The sequence below is a fragment of the Ailuropoda melanoleuca genome, chromosome 14 (genome assembly GCF_002007445.2).
Source record: "Ailuropoda melanoleuca isolate Jingjing chromosome 14, ASM200744v2, whole genome shotgun sequence".
In the NCBI taxonomy this organism is placed as follows: domain Eukaryota; kingdom Metazoa; phylum Chordata; class Mammalia; order Carnivora; family Ursidae; genus Ailuropoda; species Ailuropoda melanoleuca.
The window spans coordinates 95,264,014-95,279,635 of record NC_048231.1 but is presented as its reverse complement, the minus strand read 5'-3'; the positions used below and the strand labels follow the sequence as shown (position 1 = coordinate 95,279,635).

Sequence of the window (15,622 nt, the reverse complement as noted above, 5' to 3'; positions counted from 1 at the left end):
ACTCAGAAGTTTGGGAACTCTTTACATCAGCAAACCTGCAGTAATAAGAGACTGGGAACATGATAGGAGGATGAGAGGACCATGCTCTCTCCAAGGGCCCTTCAGTTCAGAAAGCACTTGAATGGAAATCCTCTGCCTAAATATTCAGTCAGAAAGAAGCTGCGGAAAAAAAGAATCCCAATTTGGCTACCACTTGGCCCCCAAACACACACCACAAACTGCTCACTTTTCATCTGATAGCAATTAGAAACTGTCTTCTGTTCCCATTCATTTTTAACCAAAAGGAAAATCTAACAAAACAAAACAAAACAAAACAAAACAAAACAATAGATCTATCAAAACGAGACCACCACTAAGAAAAGTGGGTTAGAACTGCTCATAACTGAGGGACAATAGGCTCAATAACGTCACTTTGTAGTCTTTAAATTGCAAGTATCAGAAAAGGATATATAAGCATAAAGTTAATATGTGCATCATTACAGAGTACTCCCCCCGCCGCCCAAAAAAAAGCAGCTAAAAACCCAACTGCCTATAAGCACCCACTACTCTTCATTTGCTGGTGAACATTCTTGTTCTAATTTTGGAAATAAACATTTTACTAGTGTGCCACAATCATGGTAAACCAGACATCTGTAGACTCCTCCTCTGTTTCTAGAAATAAACATCACTCCCTAAGTTATGGCTTCAGTGTATGGATGACAATCTGGACTAGAATTTCAGAGCGGCTAATGCCGAAAACTTTATCAACTATTGCACAGGAGTCATAGTTTATGTTCTCCATCCCCAAAGCAAAAATAGCAGTTCTCCATCCAACCACAGACATTCACAATAACCATTTGTGACTTTGAAAGGCCAAATGCCCTACCTTTCCTACATAGAGTGGGTCTGAACCCATGTATTCCTCCAGCACAAAGAACTGATTCCACACCCAGCTGCGCTTGGTCCGGGACCTCCCTGATTGGAAATAGGGCTTTGAGCTGGACCTGGAGAGCTCTGCTTGACTCATCCCAGAGAAACACAGGAAAAGCGCTATTAGCTGCAGAAAATGGCAGAACTCCACTTTGCCCAACTTCATCTTTTTTTTTTCTTTCTTTTTCCTGTGTAAGAAAAAAACCTTGACAAGAGAAAAGGCACAGTTCCAGTTGGCTTAGTAGCTCTTGCCTCCGGCAGGGTGTCAGCTGGGAGTCCAGAGATAATAATTTGTAGAGTGTTCGATTGCAAGGGGTCACCACTGCTGAATAACCTTCGCCAAAGAATGGTGTAATAGGTGCCTAGCAGAACAAAAAGAAGAGCTGGTGTCAGAAACCAAAACACATCATAACTTTCAACTTTCATTTACTAACTTACTATTGATTTTCCCAAGATATCATTTGCATAATCATTAAAGTATTAATTATAAACTTATACATTTACACTAACTGTTGCCACATTTATAAATCACATAAATACTGCTGATGCAGAATTATCCTCATTCCATAACACAATCTTAAAACTTTGTGTTTCTTCTAGGCATTCTATTTGAGCATATGGTTTACTTAATACAAATGGAGCGACATCAGTTAAAAAATCATTTTAATGCTAGCCTTTATTATTTTTTCTTTTATATTACAGTCAGTTTCATTCATTGGTATTAGAATATGAAAGCAAAGCAGCTCAAAGCAGGGATTTAACCAAATGGGAAGGACATATGCTGGTTTAAATCTCTTCTGTGAAACTGTAAAGAGAAATAAAGAAGTATGAGGTGATTCAAAACCGGTTGATTGATTCTGAGTCACAGAACACCAGCTGTTTTGATGTGTTCTGATTTGATTGTGATCAGCTGCAAAGCTCAGTAGTTTCCATTTTCCACCCTTCAAACCTATTGTCATGTCTGCTGTGTAGCATGTTAGGTCACGCTACAGCACAAATATTTATTGAACGTCTTACAGCCTGGCTTGTGCTTAGTAGGGCCTTCTTCCCTGAATATTTATGGAATCAACTAGATCATTAGAGAGGTGTGAAAACTCAACTGCCTTTGCGAGCTCCGTTCACAGTGAGTGTGCACCCAGAATGCTTCAGCAGCAGCATGAAAACAAAACAACTTTTACTCTAAAGTCTACTCATTTCAGATACAGAATTCTTGTTTATGCAAGAGATACAAAATCAGTTACAAAACAAACTTCCAAACATACCCCAAAACACAGAGGACTGAGAATTTATGGCAAAAAGCTTGTTCAAATCACTATGCTGTACTTCGGTTTATAAATTCATTTGACCAACTATAAATAAATCAACAATAGGATAATTAAGGTGAGGGTTCATATTTGCTTTGGGGGGGGGAACACAGTTTTAAGAACTTGAAGCCAAAAGACAGCTCCCTATCAAAGTAGCAAATACACTGTCTTTATATCATAAGCTTTCCCATCTTCCTGTCTCTCCTGTAACAAGAGTGTCTGTGACTCGTTAGATGATTTCTGACAGTAAAGTTGCTTATGGAGAATGCCTTATCTAATAGAAGAAAAATGAAATGTATTAAATATGTTAAAATAGTCGACACAACTGTTCAGAAACAGGTTGCACTGACTTGGAGCTCTATTCAAATGAATATATTTGTGTTAAAAATATCCCTATCAAGTTCTGAAATTCCAGAGGGCATTCCAGAATAATCCACTGTACAGCTAACTGACATATGCTGAGAACTACCAGAATAGTAAACTATTATCAGAGCATATTATTACAGTCTGTGCAATGGACACCTTCTCCTAAAATCCAAATCTCTCATCTAAGCATCGAAAATGAATTTGGTCCATTTAGAAATCACTCTGGAAGGATTAGCTATTCTAAGACTTAGAATTATAAACAAGAAGTAACTTGGGGTCGTATCTTTGTATTCCAATGTAGGCCCCTCCATTAGGTTGAAAGTTCCTTGCAGGGAGGTATGAGCTAACCTACCTGAGAAGGCAGGTTATCTGTAGTTAAAGGCGGCAAGTAGGTGCTTAGACTAGGAAACAGAGACTAGTATAGACTAGTGTATAATGAGCTAGAAGTCATGGCCAGGAACTCATGGTGAGTGGCCTTTCTAGGAATGGCTGACAGCATGTGGAGGGCCAAGATCATGTGGTTCCCTACATGACAGCGGCAAACCGTGTTTCCAGGGATGGAGAGGGATGACAGAGTTATAGTGACAGGACTGTCTAGCATGAGAGACCTGTGGACAAAGAACATTTCAGTTTTACTGCTCCACTTCCTCAAGAGAGAATGTGTTTTCTCATAAAAACAAGGCGATAGTTTGGTCCCTAAGACAATTCTTTTTAAACGTGATATGATTACATTATTTAAGCTACTTTATGGTTCAAGTGCACTGATAACATTGTTACATGATAACACTGTTACACGAAATGCATCCAACTTCTAAGAAACAAAGTAACGGACTTTTGGAACTCAAAATTTGGGGAGTTATCAAATTATACACTGGGAAAAACTGTAGGCCCCTGCATCAGACAAAGATTGAAATGCTGACTCTGTCCTGTCTTAGCGATGCCTTCTTGGACACGTGACTTAAATTCTAAGATAAATTACAGAGATGAAGCCTTAAACCTCTACGAAACAAAGATGGCAATAATTGCATCTACTTCGTATGATTAAATAAACAAATCATGAAAAACAAAGGATGGTGCCTGACACAGCTAAACGCCCTAAAAAATTAAAAAAAAAAAGCTGTTGGGGTTATCATGATATTTTCTAGTTATGTTAGTTTGTGAGGTTTTCATTTTAGTGTTATTTATAAGAAAATGTTTTAGACAACTCTTGCACTGAATGAAAACATTCTTGATGGTTCTAGTCTCAGTGCCAGGGAACTAACTATATGGATCATGACCCCAAATTCTAGATGAATATAAACAATGGCACCAAAATACTAAAAAGAGAGAGAGAGAGAATATAATTCTTTCTTTCCTAAAGACATGTCCTCTGTGATTTTTATGTCGAAGACTGGCATCAGATTTGGAGAGATTTGAGGTCACTCAAAATGTTCACTAATAAGAAAAAAAAAATATAATCTGGGCCAGGAATAGGATCAGAGGGGTCTTTGATCTAAAAACCCCTTCATTTGCTATATGACTTTGGATTCTTCTGGGATTTTCCACATTTGCAAAATGAGGGAGATGAGCTAAATTATAAAATCTTATTTTTTTGTAACGTGTAACTTGTCTACTTTTGACAATTATATAGAATTGGTTTTGTTGGCTTTTTTTAGATTGTGAAAAAGTGCATATTGTTAATTAAAGGGTGGAGAGATTTTTTAAAATCAAAGGAATGTAAAAGAAGCATTTTTCACATTTATGAAATTTAGCATGAATTCTAACATGAGATGTTTAAATTACTCTTGCTTCTTAAAGATCATTTCTCTTCCATGTGAGATTGTGAAGTTATCAAACCAGCCAGAGCATATAAGAGAAATCAGAAACAGAACACACTATGGATTATTTTACAGTCAATGACTTAGTATTTGTGAAAGAGACCAGAGGGTTCTATACTTTCCTATTTAAATGAAGTGTTTTAAAAGCAGCTATTATTAATATAAACCTTGATGAACAGGAATGTCCACCCTGTCTTTGTATCATAGTATCTAAAACAGAAGCAGATACACAATTGACTTTTGGAACACATTTACAAAATGTTTCTTTCCATTATGCTTATTTTTTTTAACATGGTAAATTAACCATGTAAGTCAATATATAAATTCCTTGGTAGCTCTTCCATGTTTATGGGTCACAATCCCTTTGAAAAAAATTCCATTATATTTCTCTGCAGTATTTAAAGTACTTGCCAGGCTCTTGAGCCAGATTTTCTTTACCTTTCTTGAAGGGCTTTAAGAGTGTACAAGGATGGGGCGCCTGGGTGGCACAGCGGTTAAGCGTCTGCCTTCGGCTCAGGGCGTGATCCCGGCGTTATGGGATCGAGCCCCACATCAGGCTCCTCTGCTATGAGCCTGCTTCTTCCTCTCCCGCTCCCCCTGCTTGTGTTCCCTCTCTCGCTGGCTGTCTCTATCTCTGTCAAATANAAAAAAAAAAAAAAAATTTTTTAAAAAAAAAAAAAAAAAAAAAAAAAAAAGAGTGTACAAGGATACTTTAACTGGCTTTGTGTATATTATTGGAGGACAAAATTCTCTTTTATGTGGCAGATACATGATTCTATAATGCCCATTGTAGGATGCACTTAGAAAATCAGAAACACATGTGAATGACTGTGATTGGAGTAGGGGACGTTTTATATGTGTTCATCAACATTTTTGATAGTGACTAACTCTGCCAGGAATGAACACCTGATACAGCAGTGGGGGGAGTCACCGGGCAGGTGGCCCTTCATCAGGCTTCCCCAAACCCTTGCTTTCCTTCACAAGCAGATCTGGTTTCCAAAGTAAAGACCAGTACAACAGTTCAGCCCAACTCATCCTGACCTGAGTTGAGAGAGCATGAAAGAAATGAAGGGCCCTGACGCATTATGAAAAACCTTCAGTTATCTGTGGTCTTCAAAGAGAAGTCATCCAAACGTGAACTTGAGATTTCCTGCTTCAAGGAGGCTTGATGTCTTCCCATATCAAGGCACCGCAATAACATTTTTTACATATAAATGAACTTGAGCACAAAACCAACCCCAATTGTTGTCATTTTTTCGCAATGGGTCAAATACGGACTCCCCAGTCTGTGCCCCAAAGCCAAGCGCTGCACCCTTTCCTGTTAGGCTCCCATATTGCTTATCCTCTCCCTTCCTTCTGCCTCCCAAGTTTTATAGACAGGCATTAATAAGGGGCAAGTCACATCAAACAAGCAGACACCCCTGCATCCAAGGAGTGTCACGTGTCAATGTGTCCTCTGTGGGAAGCTAACGGGGGTGACCCACTGGACAGCTGGAGAGCTGACCTGTTCACTGTTGCTGGCTAAGAAAAAAAGACAGTACAGAACAACGATGTGTTGGTAGACAGTTTGGGTAACTTCAACAGATCTAAGCCAACTTCTAGACAGTTACAAATGTGTAGCATTATAGCTTTGAGGAAAACAAGCGGCATAGGTTCTCTCTAAGGAGAAAAGAACTAAATGAGAGCCAACCAGATGTTTGAAAGACTGTGGTGGCTGCTACTGGATTAATAACCTAAAATTAAAAAATATATATATTATATATCTGAGTAAGACTTAAAATGTTCTTTCGCTGATATCTTAAAGCTAAAACTTATAGGGACTCAATCTCATTTACAAGTGAACCAAAAACCATCAGCTACATAGGAATAAACCTAACCAAAGAGGTAAAAGACCTGTACTCTGAAAACCATAAAACACTGATGAAAGAAATTGAAGATGACACAAAGAAATGGAAAAACAACCCATGCTAATGGATTAGAAGAACAATATTGTTAAAATGTCTATACTACCCAAAGCAATCTACATACACATTGAATGCAATTCCTATCAAAAAATAAAACACATTTTTAAACATATAACTTTTTTTTTTTTGCCAAACTAAAGATACATGAAAATCACAACTAATACTGTGATCAGCACAACACACCTTAATCCAGAGAATACAAAATGAATCCTCAAAAAAGAATTTTAAGTGGTCTGAAGCAAAATGGAAAGAATAGGGGGTGGTGACGAGAATCAAACAGTATTTACTAAATCAACATCATTTGTTTGACCTGAAATCACTTCACCGTGCTACTTTTTTGTTCCAATTATTTTTGTTCAACTAAGTGGCAAAGAATTATATCCAAGTAGATAGTTCATTATTCATTTAACCTTAATAGCTAATATTATTTTACCCAAACGAATTCATTATTATAAAATTTTCTTGGATTTTCTGCTCCACTTAACATCTCTGTGAAACCACTTTTAAAAATCAGATCAAGTGACTATCATACTCTTAATACAATGTTCTGTTCATACCTAAAAACAATGGCTAAAATTCCCTTAATAACAAAAAATATTTTTTAGGCATCAGCATGCCAATGGCTAGCCAGCAAAGCATAAATGTTGTAGAGCCTGTTCTGTCTAAACCAAAGGCAACATGCTAAACACATGACAAGTAGCATGAAATGTATCATATTCAGCCAGTCACGTAAATATAGAACCATGAGTAGTTTTAAACACATGCCTAATTACCAATTAATTTATATATGCTAAACTGCTTCTTTAAAAGTGCTAAATGCCTTCTAGAAATAACGTGAGCTATAAAATATGATTATCAATTATGTTAAAAGGAAATATATTGCTATTTTAGATCTTGTAGCAAAGGTAAAGCAGGGCATTTTCTTTGCAATCCAACAGAAATAACTGATGACTTATCTCAGTTAAAGACTATCAACACAGTTTCTCTAAATGACAGGCAAGGGACAGATGCTTATGCTCTCTGTGTCTGGAGTGGCATCAGATACAGGACTGAAACTGTTCTGAAATATACTTAATGTATACCACACTAATACATGGTTTATTATCTACTGGCAATTTAAAGAAGATTTGAAGTTGTGCCTCGCCTTTTAAACAATAAGTACAATTCACAACCATGTGGAACGTGATATCCCCAAAATACTTTCCGTCATTTGCATTTTCTAGAAAAACAACGGTAAGAATGACATGAGGAGTCAGTGTACTTGATAGAAAATAATCAATGAGGAATGTGAAAAATCCATAATGGATGACTGCCAAACATGTCTAGCATCAAACTGATACTCCCTAAGATGTTTTGCTCACTAATTTATAAAACATAATAGTACCAAAAAATCACAGTTGTAACAATGGCAATACAAAGCAAAAAAATCTTGCTGTTGGCCTTTTGGGAAGAGGCTGTCATTTCTAAGACTGCTTTAAAGTTGAACTACATTTTGACAAGCAACGTATTTTTAATGGACCCTTGTATACATGTTCAAAAGTGGAAATGATACCATTTCACAGCAGTAGCTAGAGGGCATGATGACAATATTACCATTGCTTTAAGAACAACCTTCCATATATTAGCTCTTTTGTACAGTTTGACAAAAGATGCCTTTTTAGAATACTCCTTGAGTATTTAATAGCCTTATTTAAATTCAATGGAAAGAGTCCTCCTGCTTCATCCAATGCCTTCTTTAAAGACTTTCATTTGTCCTTGTTTTCCCCAGGACAACAGCCACCTGTCACCACTGAGGTCCTCACTGTGAGTTACCCCTATACACAAAGTTAGAGGAGTCTGCTTTGTAACAAGGATAATACTTGTCCATTGTTGCTTTTATTTATTTTTAAAGGAGACCCACTTAATACATTTGGGCAATGCAAAAGAGAGAAAAGATATTCTAATCTCCCATTCATGAATGAACAGATGTCATAACTCCACAATAGAGAAAAAGTAATCCAGGACAAGGAGTATTTCAAGAGCTGTGGCCACACTTTTTTTTTTTTTTTTTCCCAACCACCACATACAAGCAGAGCTTTTAAAAGAATAATGTTTATGGGATAGAGAGAATGTCACGTCAGTGCTGAAGAAGATAATCGCTTGGTTCTCCTGAGGGTTCATGTTGGGAAAAGAAAAGAAACAAAAAAAACCCCACAAAAAAACCAAAACAATGTAAAGAAGTCCCTAAACCCACTGCTTCTGATGTTTGAAGATTCCTTGAGCGGTAGAACCACAGAACTGGAACAGACATAAGAAAAATCTAAGGTAAGGCAGTCTCTTCTTTCTCTGCTAAGAAAACCAAAATCTACAGAATTCTAGTGAAATGCCCAAGGACACACAGCAAGTTACTGATGGCACTGGGCATCACTGGTTATAACAGAAAACTGAAAATGTTTGTTAAACACTTCTCATTCTGACACTAAAGATCTTTTTTTTTTTTAATTTATCATAGTTTCCAAAAGCCAAGAAAAGTAAATTTACTCCTACTTCAAACTTCTATATGACCATGAGTTTGAATTCTCCAATAGATCATCAGGATTCCTCTCCAGAAGGGTCAGGAGTGCAGAGTGAGAATGGGGGTGAAGGGATCTGTTGCTTAGGACTGTAATTTGTATGTTACACAGAAAGCACTGTGAGAGGATCCAACTTTAAAATCGCCTCTCCCTTTTAAATCTGGTGAGTGATCAAAGAATACCTACTGGGCTGTGACACTACAATAACTATTTCCACTGAAATGTAAACAATAGCTCGTTGTTTTAGAAACAGGGTGCCAACTCAAAAAAATATCTTAAGACATAAGGATGTTTATGTAGGGTTATTTGGCTGTTGCTACAAATCCTGTATTTTGAAAGTACTGTCTGTTCCTAACTTACTATAATCATTCTAGATTTAATATTGCCATCTTTAGCTTCTTTTATAAAATATACTACCATTTAATTTCTTTAATCTGTATACCATTGAAAGTTTAGTATTAGCTTCAATAATGTTAATACTGACGAAAGAGCCCTCTTCTTTTTTACTTAAAAGGTATAATTTTTTACATTTTAATTAGTGAGGCTGGGGACCCTCTGTGATATGTGACTTCTCACGTAAAGAAACTGTGATCAAATCCATTAGCTCCCTGGGCCAGATAACATTACAACCACAGACCACAGCCTCCTACCGTTAACTGGCCTAAATATTCAGGCAGGGGCCCTGGAAATGAATCACACAGCCTGTAGTGTGCATCTGGCTATCAGACATGGGAGGAAAACTTCTCTAGGTGGATTACAGAGTCAATTTCAACTAAGCACAAATAACCTCTGTCATGGGTAAAAGGAATGAAAAAGAAAGAGGAGCAAGAGTTTAGCAAGAGTAACTGGAAGAAGCCCATGTAAGTGAAAAAGAAAACAAAAATGACAAACCACATCCATCTGAGCTAGTTATATATTATCATATGCAGTATTTTATATAATATATGGACTATACATATGTATGATCACTTAGTAGAATCACATTGAACGTGTTTTCCTTCATTCTTCCACATCTCTCAGCTGTATCCATTTTCATTTTTAATTTACCTTAGCCTTTACATTGAGCCAGGTATGATTCATGTGACTTCAATAAAAGGAATTATGTTTCAATAACCATTCTGCAAAAGAACCTAAAAGAAATTCTACCAGAATGAAAATCGAGAGTATCATCAGAGATGAATATGTGGACAGAAGTCTGCATAGTCATTTGCACTGATAATTTTGTCAGTGAGGGATCTTGCAGAACGACAAGGGGGAAATGTTTGCAGGGGTAGCTTTCTGCAAAACCAGCAAATCCCCGGAGGAGGCACTCGAGTATTGCTGGTTACAGCTAGATCTGCTCTGCTTGGCAGAGGCTGAGAAGATGGTCACACGCAGGACTCTGATCACATGTCTTTTTTCCTTGTCCTCAGCTCCCCTTTATCACCCCATTTAGAAGCAACTGATTCCTTCATGCCAAGGAGAAAAGCTTCCATCACAATCCCTTTGCAATACACTAATGTGCATTAGTTATTTTAGAAGTTTCTGAAACTCCCATTTTAAACTAAGGCTTTGAAGCTTTTTAACCAAGTTAAAAAAAAAAAAAAAAGAACATTTATGTGTAAAGAGAACCGTGATATGCTACAAACCACTAGCACAATAAATGCAAAACCTTACAAAATCAGGGAAGGTTAAGATCACTCAAGCATAAATATTCACAATACTGAAAAATTTGTGGGCTCAGTACTTTATAAAAGATTTCTAAAAGATCTGACAAAGTGTTTGACTCTACACAAAGATGTATTCATTTCCTCATATCAGTATACATTCTGAGAAGTTTATAACAGCTTTGCCATCAAAACAACTAAAATGCTGAATGATAGATAGACCAGCAAAGACATCACACCTGAGGAGATACAGTGGGTTGATTTTTAGATCTAGGAAGGCTGAACAGTAGCCAAAACTCAGTATGCTCCTTACCCTGTCTTTTTCATTGGGCACTAAAAACTAGAGTCAATTCAAGGGTAAACTGCAGTAATACAAATGCTTTACAATTACCTTTTTATAAAAAAAAAAAAAAGGAAAATCTCTGTGCTATTATATAAAAAGTAGACTTAACAGTTGTGAGTCTGTCAGCTGATTGTTAACACAATTCTAATGACCTACTGCAGCCCTTAATTACAATAATATCTCACATTGTAAGTGCACAATGCCCTCTTACTAGAGCAGCAAACCGTAATAGCTTTCAGCAGGGTGATGGTCCACAGGACTGATTGTTGTTTTATTTTTCTAACCACAGACTTTACCAGGTAAGACTATTAACACTGAATTCTACCTAATTGTTTCTGCCACTGCACCCCATATCAAACACATTAACATACAAGCAAGACTTTCAAAACTTGTCAGTTTCACTACTTGCCTCAATTCTTTTGCATTTTTATTCATACTATTCCAAATATCCCCAAAAATTAAGAAAAGGATTCTGAATGTATTTTCCTTTAACATATAGTAACAAGAGCTTGGGTAAAAATAAAAAGTCTAACCAGTTCTTTGGGGAAAAAGTAATTTCTGGTGAGTTACTGAAAGCTTCCAACGTAATTACTTCTTTCCTTAGCTCTCCCCCCAATTGTCAACTTGTATTTACAAAGACACACTTAAAACTATTTAGATCTTGCTGGCAGTGTATCAATGCAAACTTTTCTTTAAAAGGGGGGTGGTGCTACTGCCCCGAAACTCTTTTAAAATGTATGCTTTTGTGCTGTTTATCTGATTTTTTAAATGTATACTTGTCACTTAGTACCATATTCTCACATGTTACTTACATTTTTCTATTTTCCCCCATAAAGTTCTGTTTATTTCTGGATGGAAAACGACCTGAACACCTGTCTTGTTACAAAAATTATGAAGGACGAGTCCTCCTTAAACCTATTTCACTTAAATGATCTACTAAAGGGAAGGAAGGTATTTCTTGCAACATAAAAGGCGTTTTAAGTATATCATGGTTCAATTTGCAGATCTCCAAAAGCCTTGAGACACCCACTCCTTGGTGATTTCTTCGCAGGTTCCCAAATGCCCACTGCTGGGAGAACTCACTGCCAATCTTCACTCACCTGAACTATATCTAAGAAATCCGTAAGGTTAACGATCTAAAACGTGAAGGCAATACAGCAATAGGTCCTTTCTCACTAATCCACGCTCCGAGGTTGAATACCAGCAACTAGCCGTGTAGCAGGTGCACCCACGAAGAAGTCCACCGTGCATTCAGAGAAAACAGGGCGCCCTTTTCCCAACGCAAACCTAAGGTACAGCCAGGCTGAGGGGAAGCAGGGCACTGAGCAGAGGCAAGCCCTGCGGATGCACTGTAGCAGCAGAATACTAATTACCGAAAGAAGCAAAACACCCTTAGATGAGTTCCACCTTCTCCAAAGGTAAAAGAAATCTAGTGCGGACGGTTAAAAGGACTCCTGTACACGCAGGCACACACCCCCTTCCAGTCTCAGACCGCTGCAGAAGCTGGCGGCCCAGCCGGCGCGGAGTTCTGCCCCCATCCCTCCCAGGTCAAGGGGGGCCCACTCGTGTTTCTTTTTGAGGAGAGCGGTCCAGATTCTGGGTTTACCACTTCATCTGGAGAGTGCTGGGATCTGCTCTCTCCCTGAACTCGCCAACACTCGCCGCACCTGGTGTCTGCCAGCACGGGCTCTCGGGGCCGAGCGCCCTCAGCTCGGTACGCACGTCTGTCCTGCCCTGCCGAGCTACGTCTCACGGCCACACAGCAGAAACTTGGGGACACCAAGGGAAACTCCATACGGATCCCCCCGCCCGCTTTCGGCTCTCTGATGAGTCCGGCCTCAGAGGCGCACGGCGAGGGCGCGCTTCTGCCCAGCGGCGCCTTCCCCAGCCCCAAGCTGGCAGAAGCACTCACCTGGGGCCTCGCTGCCCTCCCGGCGGCGTCCGGCGCTGGCCACCCGGGTGTTCGCATCCGAAAGGGCGCGCGCTCAGCAGCCGGGCTCCCGCGGGCGCTTCGGGACCCAGTGCGCGCAGCTCGGTGCTCGGGGCGGACTGGCGGCGCCCGCTCGGCACCCTCTGCGGCAGGTCGGGCGCGGGCTCCTGCTCCAATCACAGCCCTCTCCGCGGGGCGCGGGGCCGCTGCCCCGGCCGCGCGCCCCCGGCCCGCCGCCTCCGCCTGCTCCAAGGGGCCGGCCGGCTCTCCCGCGCGGCTCAGACGCCAGGTCCGGAGCGAGCGGGAGCGCGCGTCCGGAGCGAGGGCGAGAGGGCGAGCGCCCTAGAGAAGGAAAGAGGGCGCCGCGCTGGGGCGGGAAGGAGAGGAGAAGGTGAGGGTGGTCGGCGGCGACGGATGCCTGCTGTTGGCGCCAGGCGACACCGGCCCGGGAAGCCACCGAGACTTGGGCACCTCCTGGAGACCCAGTGAGGGCTATTGGAAAGGAAGCCGCTCAGCCGCCACGCGCACACAGACGCGCGCGCACACACGCGCACCCCTCCTCCAGCGCCCTCCTGACAGATCCGTACAGATGGAGTCCTTCGCAGGGAAATCAAGGGGAGCGGGGAAAGTAGGAGGGGCTGCAGCCCATCCATCTCTCCGCCAGGTATTTGCATCTGAAAGAGCGAAGCTGGAGGAGAGTTTTGAGAATTTTTTTCAAGCTCCCTCCCCTCCCACCCCCAGCCTGTCGTAGAAGCCGTGATCAATTGAGCTCCTGAGGCATGAAGGCAAAGTCATAAAACTAATCAGAACTTACAGTTTTCTTGCGTGATAGTTTTGCCCTTTCAATCTCCTCGGACTGCCCTAGTTCTACTTTCTTTACTTGCAGAAAATTTTCTCCCCTGCTGGGTTCTCTAATGCAAAAGTTCTGAGGTGTATGATTTACGCGCAGGGTGGGATAGAGGACCCTTGCGAGGTGGGGAAGGGGATCTGGTTTTTGAGAACGCGCTGCAGCAGGTAGAGTTGAGCACGCTTCCCCCCTCCTCCCGCTCAGGTGCTTGATTTAACCTGATGGCTAGGTGTTCTGTCGTGAGGGTTAGGAAGGTGAATTCCAAGTACGTTCCTTTTCATTTTTCTTATTCTGTCGGCGGAACTTGCCCTGCTTCTCTTCTCCATCCTTAACAGCGATTCCCTGTATACCAGTTATGAGGGTGTGAGGCTTGTCCGTGTCAGCACCTCCGCTTCTCCGTTCTTTCAAACACACTTGCCCTCTCCCATCCAGTCCGTCATGCCCATTTAGCTTGCATTTTTCCTCTCACGTAGTTAGTATTTAAAACTGAGTTGCATGCTCATAATTATAACAGCAAATATTTTTGGAACTCCTGCTAAGTTTCAGATATCTAGCAACGCTGTTTACTTAACGTTGCTTCATTTTTAAAGTTCTATCTCCAACCCCAAACCTCCCCAATCCAGGCCTGCTTGGATGGCCATATCGGAGTCCGCTTGCACTCAACTGTCATAGCCCAAACTCAGGACGTTCAGAACAGACCTATCTCTTCTTGGATATCACCTTGGATTTCCCCAGTATTCTCTTTTCTGTCAGGGACACTATCGTTCTCCAGGTAACCCAGACATTAAACCTTAGCTTCATCTTTGAGATCTGTAACATGTTTTTCTGTATTAAAGTCCTTAATGGGGGCACCTGGGTGGCTCAGTTGGTTAAGCCTCTGCCTTCTGCTCAAGTCCTGATGGGGATCCTGGGATCCAGCCCCACATGGACTCCCTACTCAGCGGGGAAGTCGCTGCTCCCTCTCCCTCTGTGCCAGCCCTCCTTGCCGCCCCCCCCCACCATGGATGCACCTTCTCTTAAATAAATAAAATCTCTAAAATAAATAAATAAATAAAATCCTTAGTTATTCTGGCTAATATCCTACAATCTACAACTTTACATTTTTCTGATGGCCTTACATGCATTCGCCTTGCTTTGTCCAATGAACGCATTGCTGGGATGAGATCAATTCTTATAATTGTTCAGGGCTAAAAGCTTCAGGAAGACAAAGATTGATATTACATGTGATCGAGACCCGGCACATATTTGGGCCATAGTAAATATCTGTTAAATGAAGAAGCAAATGCTTGTATCTCATCCACCATTAATACAAATCTGAGGATACCATGCTATTTGTAAACTGCTCATTGACTGTCTGGCTCGTTCATCTATGAGATCCTATGAGGAAACAAGTACTGCACCATATTTGTTTTAATCAAAGGATCACCTAGAAAGGAAAAAAAAAATTGGAGACCATTTTTTAAGGTGTTTTCCCACAATTTATCCTTTTCTTATCTTGTGCTTCCCCATAAATATTGATCACAAATTTGGCTTCCATCCTGAATCACGTTTCCACGTGAATTGTCTTCTTTTTAAAAAAAATTTCCTTAAACCATAACTTTTACAGGGATTCTAAGAGGGGTAAAAGGGGTTCAGTTAACCAGAATACTAGTTCTGGTTCTCACAGTCACAAGACATTCATCCTAGAGGAAGGACTTTGTGCCTCTCTACCTGGAGGACAAGATTAAGAATGGGGTGGGGCGCCTGGGTGGCACAGCGGTTAAGCGTCTGCCTTCGGCTCAGGGCGTGATCCCAGCGTTATGGAATCAAGCCCCACGTGAGGCTCCTCTGCTATGAGCCTGCTTCTTCCTCTCCCACTCCCCCTGCTTGTGTTCCCTCTCTAGCTGGCTGTGTCTGTCTCTGTCGAATAAATAAATAAAATCTTAAAAAAAAAAAAAGATTAAG

At 40.6% G+C, this 15,622-nt stretch overlaps 1 protein-coding gene across 2 annotated transcripts in view; it reads right to left on the bottom strand.

Annotated features, from left to right (window-relative positions):
- The window catches only part of CDH7 (cadherin 7), a 120,956-nt gene extending 107,565 nt beyond the window's left edge, over nt 1-13,391 (bottom strand). For both annotated transcript variants that reach the window (XM_002924875.4, XM_019805552.2), the window contains exons 1-2: nt 12,814-13,391; nt 866-1,271 (exon numbers count right to left, since the gene is read on the bottom strand). In XM_002924875.4, the coding sequence (XP_002924921.1) occupies nt 866-1,075 (210 nt within the window). In that variant the 5' untranslated portion in view covers nt 1,076-1,271; nt 12,814-13,391. The remainder of the gene's footprint in view (nt 1-865; nt 1,272-12,813) is intronic.
- Between the last annotated feature and the right edge of the window lie 2,231 nt (nt 13,392-15,622).